Source organism: Lucilia sericata, unplaced genomic scaffold (assembly GCF_015586225.1).
Source record: "Lucilia sericata isolate MDLA Ls3-8-SP2 unplaced genomic scaffold, ASM1558622v1 Contig000245F_arrow, whole genome shotgun sequence".
NCBI lineage: Eukaryota > Metazoa > Arthropoda > Insecta > Diptera > Calliphoridae > Lucilia > Lucilia sericata.
In genome coordinates, this window is record NW_023994271.1 from 105,949 (window position 1) to 118,641 (window position 12,693).

The 12,693-nt window shown below is 29.9% G+C and overlaps 1 protein-coding gene across 1 annotated transcript; it reads right to left on the minus strand.

Annotated features, from left to right (window-relative positions):
- Positions 1-4,543: 4,543 nt before the first annotated feature.
- On the minus strand, positions 4,544-5,170 carry LOC119602633. The gene has a single exon (XM_037954247.1). The coding sequence runs from the start codon at positions 5,087-5,089 to the stop codon at positions 4,616-4,618; it is 474 nt and encodes a 157-aa protein (XP_037810175.1). The 5' UTR covers positions 5,090-5,170; the 3' UTR covers positions 4,544-4,615.
- Between the last annotated feature and the right edge of the window lie 7,523 nt (positions 5,171-12,693).

Below are 12,693 nucleotides of genomic sequence, written 5' to 3' on the forward strand. Positions count from 1 at the left end.
AAAATTAAAATATCAATCAATATTTACGTTTTCTTCTTCTTTACGTCACTCCGAGTGCGGGCATATAATTTCAATCGCAATTTTTGTAGTCGTATGATGCATGTATTTCATTGGCATACATCAAATGTGTCCCTGAATTGTTAAAGAAGCAAAAAATATAAATACACCACGATTTCCGTTATAAGAATACTTTGAACTTATTAATAATTCAATTGATTTTTAATTGAATTCAACCTTTTTGTATGTTTTGAATTGCTGTTCGCTTTATGGTGATTTCACTTTTTAAAAACGAACGTGTAAAACATGTAACAATTGTTTCTGTAAAGGAAATTTACTTCATGAGTTCTTATACCTTGAAGAAGTTGTCTTAAATGATATGTACATATACATACATACAAATAAATAAATTCAGTATACAAATACATCTAGGTATTTGTGGACTGTAGGATATGATTACCCTATTATTTAGTAGGGTATACAATCAATGTACCATATTTCAAATTGCGAATAAACCAAATAATTCCTTTCAATTAACCGATTTATCTAAATGTTCATATTTTACAATAAAATATCATAAAAATTGAAGATCCATGTAATAAATTTGATCTTTTTATTAATAGTTAGTTTATTTACACCAAAGCAAAAACCATTTGGTTTTTGAAATACTAAATTTAAAAAAAAGCCAACCGTTTTATACCCTACACCTTTGTGAGAAGGGAATACATAAGTTTGTCATTCCGTTTGTAATTTCTATAATATAAATTTCCGACCGTATAAAGTATATATATTCTGGATCCTTATAGAAAGCGGAGTCGATTTAGCCATGTCTGTCCGTCTGTGTGTCTGTTGAAATCAGTTTTTAGAAGACCCCAAATATCTGCGAGATCCGAATCTTCAATAATTCTGTCAGCAAAATCGGTCCATAAATAACGGAGATATGAGCAAAAATCCAATACAACCACTAGAAATTTAATAAAAAATTTAGATTTTTCGTCGGATTAAGTAAAAAGGTATATTTTCGTTGTACAAAGGGTACTCTTTGAATTTTCTATAATATTGAACCTAGAAACATGAAATTAGGTATGTGGAGCCCGGATTAGTTAGTTAGTTTGAAAGGAAGATGTATATACATCAAAGCCGAAGAAATACACCTAGGCCTCTATCGCACATGTTGTGCGCTCCTTAACCAGTGCCTTAGGTGGGAATCGAACCCACCACCTCCGGTCTACCAGACTACAACACTAACCACTAACCTACCGGAGGCCACGAGCCCGGATTAGGTGAGAACATATAAAAGGAGACTTTTTGGTACTTTTTCGTTTGACAAAAGGTACTTTTTGAATTTTTTATTATATTGAACCTAGAAACAGGAAATTATGTATGTACATATGTGGAGCCCGGATTAGGCGAGAACACATAAAAGGGGACTTTTTGGTGCTTTTTCGTTCGACAAAAGGTACGTTTTGAATTTTCTATTATATTGAATTTAGAAACATGGAGTAAGGTATGTAGTTCCCGGATTATGTGAGAATCTATAAAAAGGTACTTTTTGAATTTTCTATAATATTGAACCTAGAATCATAAAATTAAGTATGTAGAGCGGATTAAGTAAGAACACATGAAAGGGGACTGTTTGATACTTTTTCGTTCGACAAAAGGTACTTTTTGAATTTTCTATAATATTGAACGTAGAAACATGAAAATATGTATGTGGAGCCCGGATCAAGTGAGAACATTTTTATGGTACTTATTTTGGTACTTATTCGTTCTTCTACTTTTTGTACTTTGGTACTTTTTGAATTTTCTATAATATTAAACTTAGACACACGAAATTATGCATGTAAAGCCCTATTGTCTATCCAAGCTATGAAAGAAGACTTTTTGTTACATTTTTGTTGTACAAAAGGTACTTTTTGAATTTTCTAAAATTATACCTAGAAACGTGAAACGTAGAGCCCGGATTATGTGAGAACCCAAAAATGGGATTTTTTTGTACTTTTTCGTACATTTTAAAACTAACTGGAGATAAATTTTAGTCCAATCGGATAACGGGAATCGATTGATAAGTGTAAAATTGGGTAAATAATGAGACTTTTTCACATCTTATCTTCGGCGTCATGAAATAACTCCCCAAAACAAAAATTTGTTCAGAAAGCCAAAACAACGAAATTTGGGGATTTAATTCGTTTTTTTGGGGCATTAATTCACATTTAAAATGGGGAGTTATTTCATATAAATCCCTAAAAATATTTTTGGGGAGTTATTTCATTTTATTACTTTTATCACACGAAATAAAAAATATATGTATGATAGCCGGCCTTGTTGGACATACCATAGAATAGAAAGTCCTTGAGCCCGGCCGCTGGCCGGCTATTAGAGGAATCTTTGTTAAGAGAATACACTCAAATGTATTAAACTTTGAAGCCCCACTCGAAAGTATGAGCGACCAACTTTTTTTTTTTGAAATATCACTAAAACCGACTTCTTCCATAATTTGTTATTTTTAAATGGGAACTTATATCATTTTAAAATTAGGGATTTGTTTCATATGAAATAAATCCCCAAAAATCGTTAGGTCTTTTTTTCATTTTTAAATTGGGGAATTATTTCATAATGAAAAAAGTCCCAAAATTTGAGGACTTATTTCATTTTTGTTTTGGGGAGTTATTTTATGACGCCCTTATCTTCTACAGAAAATTGTCTATCCAAAGAGGTAAAAACAATTCATATCCAAAAACAATGTTATTGACAATTTTCCAATCCATATATTAAAAAAATTTTGAAGAAATAAAAAAGTCCTTTAGGTAAATAATTTTACACTTTTCAAACGATTTTCGGCACGGGTTCTCCGTTATGGAGTGATGGTGGCGGAGTTGTTAATGCCTTAATCTTTATTTTAATTTTTGATTTTCCTTCATGGTTGAGTGTGTTGGAGTTTACTTTAAAACGTGCTGAACTTATCACAGTAGGTCTTTGTGGCCATTGAAATAAGTCTTGTCAATTAAAAATGGATCCGAGTTTCGGACACCAATTACGTCCCCTAAGTGCTGTTGCCGAATCAACAGAAGCCATCTCAGTAATGTGGTTGGGAGACTTTAAGAGGTCCAGGAATGCACTGGGGTGAGTCTTTAGACGATGAGAATTTTTTTTAGGGACAGAGGATTCCTCATAACATCAATAAGGTGTTTTACCTGATGTTGGATCCGCCCCATCTATCGACTCTAACCATTGATTGCTTTTACCTTTGTCGGGGTTAGGTTGAGCTTGACTTTTGACACCAGTCATTCTCCAGCGGGACTACTATGGTAAGAGATTAGATAGCTCGAGTACTTGAGCAAAGTGTACGTATACTGGACCGGAAATTCCATATACTTACGTTAATTGCCACCTGCGTATAAGAAGCACAATGGGGCGGTGGTGAGTCGTTACAAAAGCTCACCCAGGTCCCACGTCGTATGAACTATACGTGATTCTCGGGACAAGGGCGATGCCTACTGAAAATTGTTGAAATCGGTCTATTATTTCACCAAGCCCCATTAAACCTGACCTTCCGATTTGTGGTTTCGAACTCATAACTGTCTCTCCAAAAAATTGGCATAACAAAGTTTTATATAGGCATAAATGACCATGCCGATTTTTGCAATGATCGGCCGTCGTTTGGCCCTAGCCCCCATACAAACCCCCTTTAAAAAATATTTTAAACGTCCAAAAATTGACTTATAATCATAAAAATACATCCATCCACGCAATTTGTTATGGATCGGCCCAATTTGACCCTAACTCCTCTTTTAGAAATTTTGTTTTTCATCAATAAATTGCTTAAACACTTCGGAATTAAAGTAAAAATGTATCATATCATATGCCAGAATATACTTGTTTATAACTTAAAGAGATGTATTCACAATACTACATGTAATTCAGATTCAGATTGTTTATAACATAAAGAGATGTATTCACAATACTACAGGTAATTCAGGGTCTCATTTTATAAAACGAAACGACAAACGTTTAAAAAAATTTGTATGGAAAAAATTCAAATTTTCATAAATTTCCCAGTATTCTTCATACAAATTTTTTACGTTAACGAAAGTTTCGTTTTATAAAATGCGGGGGTCAGATGTAGTTAAGTATAGCAAAGACACAACCCAAAACAGTGGATGCAGGAACCATTTAACTGTTGAATTTCACAACAGATGACGCACCAACACGACAAAGTAGTTATTATTAGCAGTGTTGCCAGAAAAGTCCCAAAAATCGCAATTTTTAAAAAAATCGAGTAAAATAGTATATATCATGATACAACCATTGTTTTATTATGGTATATATTAATTTGTTGTTTTTGCTACACACTTGTGGAAAGAAAATGCCTGAAACGATATTGTTATATACATATGTACATACCTTGTTGAAAATAAAGTTTTCTCTAGAAGATCGAATCGAAGCGACCACTGGTTCCGTTATCCGATTGGTCTAAAATTTTACACATGTAAGTTTTAGACACTAATAAATAAAATACGTTTAATCATTAAACTTTAATGTACATAAGGCTTTTATTGAAAATAAAATGTCTTTCATAAACATGTAAGGTTACTTCAAAAATGCTTTACGGCAATTATTACCCATCCTCGTCGCTGCTATATTTTTCATCATCACTTTGTTCATAACCATAGATACAACGTATATTTGACTCCTTCATTCGCTGCTCACGAATACTTAAACATGTCATTTGCAATGCTGCAAAAGAATAGCGGTGATACGAGTAATATTCTGGATTTTTATAAAATGCTCTTTTGTCGGCTCCTGGTCCCAACGTCTCATACTTTGAACTAAATCGACGAAAAACAGATGGCGGTATAAAATCTGGTGTCTCTATGGCTTCATGTTTCATACAAGAAGGATTGTAGTATTCTGGGAGATCTTTAGGTGGATGAGGAGTGTTATAACTTTTATTTTTTTCGATATCGCTCTTACTGGAACATAATGAGAGATTTATGTATATTTTGTGAGGATACATGGATCTTGGGTATAATTTCTTCCATAAGTTTGAAAAATAGTACGTTTGATGAATGGCAAATGTAACTGCAGACATTTAAGGATTTTTTCGATATTTTTGAAATGTATTAAAAAAACTATATTATTTTTTAATAACAAATAAACGTAGAAGCATATTTACATACATTTCATAGCCGCTTTGTTAAATTTAGTTTTGTATTCTTTAACAAGTTTTTGTATCCCAAAATAAAAACAAAATGTATAATGGATAAAAGACAATCATCAAACTAATGGAAGAGTTTTGAATAAAGTGTAAAAAATTTCATATTAATTTCAAAACTGAAATATAATTTCTTCCCTTACTGAAAACTGTAAAACTCACCCTTAATATTTTGCTGGTTAAAGAAGTTATTAATTGGAATAGGATATATTAGAGAATAATGTTCTTTGTTATATTTAAAATTTATTACAATATGCCAATTTTTAGTGGTTCAAAGCTTTCTTGGCACTTCTGCCAAGGCAACGATTTGAAGCAGGAATTTTATAATTTGAAGTCGTGGTTTTATTTTCCATTAGTCAAAATCTTCTTTAAATGAGATTTCAACCATACCGAAATCTATACCATTAACATAAAGCCTTTATTGATTTTGATTGACAATCATCAGCAAATTGGAAATAATCGCTTGTACAATTTCTAATTTTATTTATCTATTTAGGAACATTTTATTTAAAACTGAAAATCCATTCGATAAACTCACCTTCGAGAGAGTGTCCAAAAAATATCGATTTTGTTCAGATGGATCTTATTTTGTTTATTAGTGTCTAAATTAAGTGGTATTAAATTTTAGTCCAATCGGATAACGGAAACCTGTGGCGGAAATTGATTGAAAAGTGTAAAATTGGGTAAAGTGTAAAATTGGGTAAATAGGACCTTTTCTGATTTCTTCAAAAGTTGTGCCACTAAAATTATATTTTCTTAACTTTTCGACCAAATCTTATCTTCTGGAGAAAATTGTATAAAAATTGAGCTATAAAACATTTATATCAATGGATAAGTTGAGTCAAGTGACCCAACTCAAAACATATAAAACATATCTTTTCTTATTTTAACCTTCTGACTTCCTTTGTTTAGTCTTGTCTTTGGACGATCAATATATGTATCAATATATAGGTTTTTAATTAGTTGATAAACAGAGATACTGCATTTATTTACGAATGCGAAAGGGACTGTCAAAAACCTAACTGGTGTTTTAAACTATTGGATTTTATCTATTTTACAAATTTTCATAAATTTCCAATAAAATTTTATTGGAAATTAAAATAAATCTTTTACAAGGAAACATGTTTTCATCATTCGAATAACATTTTAGAGATTATTGGCAAAAAATTATATCCTAAACTTCTATGTATTTCGATTGAAAGTTTTTACTATTTATTCGACTGCAAATTTCTTTTAATTTTGAAACAAAATTTTCTCAATTTAATCTTTAACCAGAAACCCTTTTAAATGTTTTGAACATTTATTCTTTGGTTTTTATTAATATTTACAACTGCTTTATTTTTCTCTTTTATTTATAAGCTTTTTTTAATTAATTTGAAAACTTTTTTTATTTTCTTAACTTTTTTCCTTACAAAGATCAACAATTGATTTTCTCCTCATTTCCTGTACTACATTTGAAAACTTTTGCTTATTTGAACTAATTTCATTTCTTTATTTTCTTAACTAAACTTGTAAAAGCTTCTCTTTTCTCATTAACATTGCCTTCGCAACTACTTTTTTCTACTTTCCAACCAACTAACTAACCAATGGACTTAAAACACTCCCCCAACCGCACTCCAATACACACTTATTAACAACGAATGGCCAAACTAAAGCAACATACCGACTGGCATAACATTTTATCTTTTTCAAGCAATTTTACCACACTTTTTTACTAATTTACAAGTTACTTTTTAACAATATTTTTACACAGAAATATTACCAAACACTACAATTTTATATTCATGCAAAAATATTTATACAATTTATTAACTATTAACCGGATTTATTTATTAATTAAACGACATCTAATTACCAAACAACCGAACACTTGCGAAATTTCTAGAAAACTAAAAGAAAAAATGCAAATCATGATATTGTTGTTGCGGTCAACAATATCATGATGTGTATTAATTGTATGCAAATATGTATGTAAAGTGTTTGTTGTTATTTTATTTTGTTGAAGAGAAGGGGAGAATATATTAAGAATAAGATATTAAAGAGGAGATTTTTAGTGATGGTCAACAAATGGGAAATAATAGTAATATTTTAATAAAGGGATAATGACAGGGTTGGGAATTTGTTTTTTGTGGTATTTATTAGAGAATAATATATATAAGCTTAAATTGATATCATTTTGAACGTATTTTTTCCGAAATGAAAAGTTGGAGTATATCTTTTGCCTATTTCCATTACCATCTATTTTTATGAATCTAAAACAAAAACGTTTTTAGGTTATTCCTAGAGATCGAAACCTTTCGATTTTTTGTAAAATGTTTGCTGCAATATTTTACAATTGAAACTCTTTAGAATGGAAGAAATATCGAAAAGTCCATACAACGTGAATGTCGTGCAAGGCTTCTCACTTGAAAATTGATACCGATATAGAATGTCCTATGAATAAGGAACTTAACAAAAACTTAACAAAACTAAATATTTGTTATTATTTTTAAATATAATATTCTCAATTACCTGTTCAAAATTATGCAACAATTTATATTAACCAAATTGCCCTTTTCACGAAATCCTTCAACACATCGCAGGTACGGTAAAACTATGAGAGGTATTGAGTCCATTCTTTTTATGTTTAATTCTTATATATATATATCCCTTATAAAATCCAGTATAGAAAAATGTCATTTTTTAAATCTATTAACAAAAATATTTTAAGTTTGACCACAGACTAAAACGATTAAGCATTATCCAATTTGAACAACAATTCGTACTAACACATTTATGGATCTTGTAAAGGTAAGCATTATATTTTTCTGTAAATTTTTTCAAAACTAAAAAAAATTTCTTATATTTACTTTTATGTGTCAGCAGAACCACACAATTTTCTGGGGAAATTTTAATAACTCAAACATTTTTTAACCAATTTTAAGTTATTCTATCTTTTTGGAAACACAATTTGGTATACCTTACAATTTTGCTATAAACTATTGAAAAATTAATACATACTTAATACATAATACGTGGGCTCTTACCCTCAAAATAATTTGATTATTAGAAGTTTATCCGAGAGAAAAACTTATTTTCGAGCCACCCCTAACATACATACATATGTACAATATAAATTAATTGTATATCGTTACCTAAAACGCAAACGGTCCTATTCAAGATAATTTTATCACGTATGCCAAATTTCAATAGGACATAGCCTATGGACAAGGTTGAAAGCTGTCTATGATTTCATCTAGGTCCGAAAAAAGGGAATCCCCCGTGAAATATAATTGTATCTCGAAAAAAGCACAACTAAGTTTTAAAGTATTTTATAAGGACTGATGATCCTGCCATATTTCGAAATGGACAAGATCTCATTTGACCCCAGCTCTCAAACAAAGTCCTTTCCCAAAATGACTCGAATATCAATTCACTTATAAACAATAATATCGCTATAAAATTCAGCATTAATAAATTTAATGTATACAAATAAATCCACCAAATTTTATGGCGATCAGTTCTCGTTGATAAATGTATACGGAAAGATGAGCTAACGGTAAGATCTCCTTATCCATTATGGGTAAGTAACCTTTAATTAAAGTACACTTATAATAGCCGATAACAAATTATCTACACTACTTATAAAATCCTAACTTTAGTTATTGGCAAGTTACATATAATAATGGCCTTTAAAGTTATTAAATCTGAATGATTTTGTGAATGTTCTTATTATACCCTACACCACTTTAGTGGGGAGGGTATATTGGATTTGTGCTGATGTTTGTAACATACAAAAATATTCGTCCTAGACCCACCTTAAAGTATACCAATCGGCTTAGAATCGTTTTCTGAGACGATTAAGCTATGTCGATTAAGCTTCCCGGCTCTATCAATAGCAAAACAAAAGGAACAACAACAACGTTAAACGAAATAAAACACACAAAAAAAAAAATACACAACGCAATGAAATCAACAGGCATCCAAACATATGAAACAAATACACAGAAAAACAAAAACAAAATACACAACGCGATGAAACAAACAGACATCCAAACATACGAAACAAAATACACAAAAAAAAACTACAAATACCCAACCCACTCACTCTAAAATATTCTCTCCCAATACCCGACACAATAATTTACAACAAACACATTCTACAATTTAGTACAAATCAAATAAAGACAGCAGCAGCAACAACAACAATAGAATCATTACTTGCATTTTTCTTTTAGTTTTCTAGAAATTTCGCAAGTGTTCGGTTGTTCGGTGATTAGTGGTCGTTTAATTAAATAAAAAATTCGGTTAAAAGTTTATAAATTATAAATATTTTTGCATAAATATAAAATTTAAATGTTTGGTGATATGTCTGCGTAAAAATATTGTTAAAAAGAAACTTGTAAATTAGTAAAAAAAGTGTGGCAAAATTGTTTGGAAAAAGACAAAATGTTGTGCCAGTCGGTGTGTTGCTTTAGTTTGGCTATTCGTTGTTAATAAAGTGTGCATGTGCGTGGAGTGTGTTAAGTGCAACAGATGGTAATGATGGAAGTGAGTAAAGGTTTGTGTGAAGCAAAGAAGGGTTAAAGAAGAGGAAAAAAGCTTTTACAAGTGTAGTAAAGGAAATAAGGAAATAAGGAAAAAAAAAAGAAAGTTTAATAAGGAATATGCTTTCAAATGTAGTGAAGGAAATAAAATGTATGTAGATCTATACAAGAAAATAAACAAACAAATATTCCTTATATTAAATAAGTTAAAATAAATAAAAGAGCATATTAAAAAGCTAAGAAAAAATAGAAAATAAATATAAAAATATGTATATAAATATAAATAATCTGTAAATGGGAAATAATATTGTGAAAATAAATGTAAGAGCAAATTGAAAATTTCTAAAGAAAGAGCAATTGCAGTTGTTTGCGGAAAAGAAACAAGCGTTAAATAAGGTGAGTGGTTATTTTATTTATAAAGCTTTTTAGAAGGTATATTGCTATTTAAAGTTCAGCTTAAAAATACGTTGCGCTAAATAAAACTACAATTTTTAATTTATATGAAGTAGTAAAATATGAAAATACAGATCTTTAAAATCGAAATCGAAAATGTATTGGCCATTCTATTTTTTCGAACAGGTTTCGTAACTAATCTTCAACTATTTCGATGATATTTGGTGACTAATATGTCGTCCTATATATTGACAAGTCTAGTCTTTGGAATATTTATCTGTCTATCATAAGCAAATAAACTAGAAAACTAGATCGTATTGAGTATTGAGGTATTTTCCGATGCCAAAAAGTGTTAAAAAATAAACGATAGTACTGAACTTTTTATCTCTGGTATAGTGGTGACCTCCGGTTGGATAGTGGTTAGTGTTCTAGTCTGGTAGACAGGAGGTGGTGGGTTCGGTTCCCACCTGAGGCACTGGAGCGCACAACAGGCCCGATAGAGACCTAGATGTATGTATGTCTTCGGATTTGATGTATATACATATATAAATACATCCTTCTTTCAAACTAACTATCTCTGGTATAAGAAATTATTTAAACAATTAATTGCGTTTTATAGAAATTTTCTCGTTATATTGAAAAATTTTCAAAATGTTCTCTTTTTATAGAAAATTTGTTAATTATTCGTTTTATACAAAAGTTGTCAAAATGTTCTCAAAAATTTCTTATTTTATAGAAAATTTTCGTAAATTTGTTTTTTTTTATCGAAAATTTTTTAAAAATGGTACCTTTCATTTTACAGAAAATCATAGTGAGTTTGTTTAATTATAGCCATTCTTTCCAATTCTTACCTATGTTTGTTTACATAATCCATAACTTTTGACTAGATTGGAATTGTTAAACTGTTTTTTTTGGACTTTAATTATTGCCATAAAACTTAAAAATCGGCCCATTAGAAAAAAGAGATGGGGTGTTAAATTTAACTTTTTCCTTTTTAGTTTAATTTTAGTATAATGTGAAGTGTTATAACATGTCTTTTTTGTTTCTTATGTAATGTGTTATATTTTCAATTTTTAGTTTACAACAAATTTTAATCTTGTCATAAAATGCCAAATTTTGGACCTCTTAAAACTTTTTATTTCTAATATTCACAGGAGCCATATGTTGATTTTTTAAAATATAATTTATAATGCTGACTTCTGTGCACTCCATTTTTGTTCCGCCCATTTGAGTGTTAAATATTTATATTGACATTAAAGTTACATGTAGAAATGTGTTAACTGTAAATGTTATAATTTCCCAAAAAACGAATTTTAATATATTTATATTTGGGATATACCACGCCCACTATATTTGATACTTTCACGTCCTAAATATTTAAAAATAACTAGACATTTTGAGTGTATTAGATTATCCAATTTTAAATTAAAACAATATTTTTGAGAAAAAAAATACTCCTGATGGAGTAAAAAACGTGAAAATTCCATCTTTATAAAAATCTTCTATCTATTCTCAATTAATCTAAAATGTTGCCACATATTAAACAAACCTAACGAAGATAATACTATTTATTAAATATGTTCGCCGTTTATCGTTGTGTTGAGAAATTGAATTTAATGTTACAACATGATAATACTATTTTTCAATTCCTATATCGACTTCTAGGTACACTTACCTTCCCCAACACAATCAATCTTTATGGCATTTGCGTAAAAGAGTATTTCATGTTGATTTTTTTTCTATCAGGTTGCAAACGTTGAAAGGAACAACGAATGACATGGGTACTAACAACATATCAACAGCGCACAACAGTACTACCAATAGCAACAACAATAGCAGCAGTAATAATTAACAATGCTTTCAACATTCATTTTACAAATTGTATGCAAGCACTTGAGCTTAATTGTATCCATATCCGTTTGGAAAATGGTTACATTTATACAAGTGCATACATACCCATAAATAGATACATATATACATATGTATGTATATTATCAGCAGTACTAACATCATACAGTACAACACTATTGTTGCTGTAGTAGTTGGTAGGAAATTGTAGTTTTTAATAGTTTAGTTTTACAAATTGTTTTGTAGAGCTAACATGTGCTCGTTACACCCAAAGAAATATATTTGAATTCTGTTAATCAGTTTTATTTTCATCCTGTATAAATATGTACATGTACATACATATGCATTAAAAATAAAAAAATTAAACTTTCGATAACACACATTAAGAATGATTTTTTTTACTGTGTGTGGATATCAATCATTATGTTTGAATTATAATTATAGAAAAATCCTTTATATTTGTTTTGTCAATTTTTATCTCTTTGAGTGTATGAAAAGATTCCATGTAATGTGATACAATGCCTTCGTCACTTGTCAATGCGTTAAATGATACAAGACAAATGCCTTTGCTGACGTTCCTTTTGGCTTTTCATGTTGTACAGTATATGTATATACATATACATATATATGTTGTATACGTATATGAATACCCAGCAATTCAAGGATACAGTCCCGAATTAATTTCTTAACCTACTACGGTAACTAATGCTTACT

Coding starts and splice junctions, on each gene's coding strand:
- LOC119602633 (XM_037954247.1), bottom strand. CDS start 5,089: ATGTCTGCAGTTACATTTGCCATTCATCAAACGTACTATTTTTCAAAC.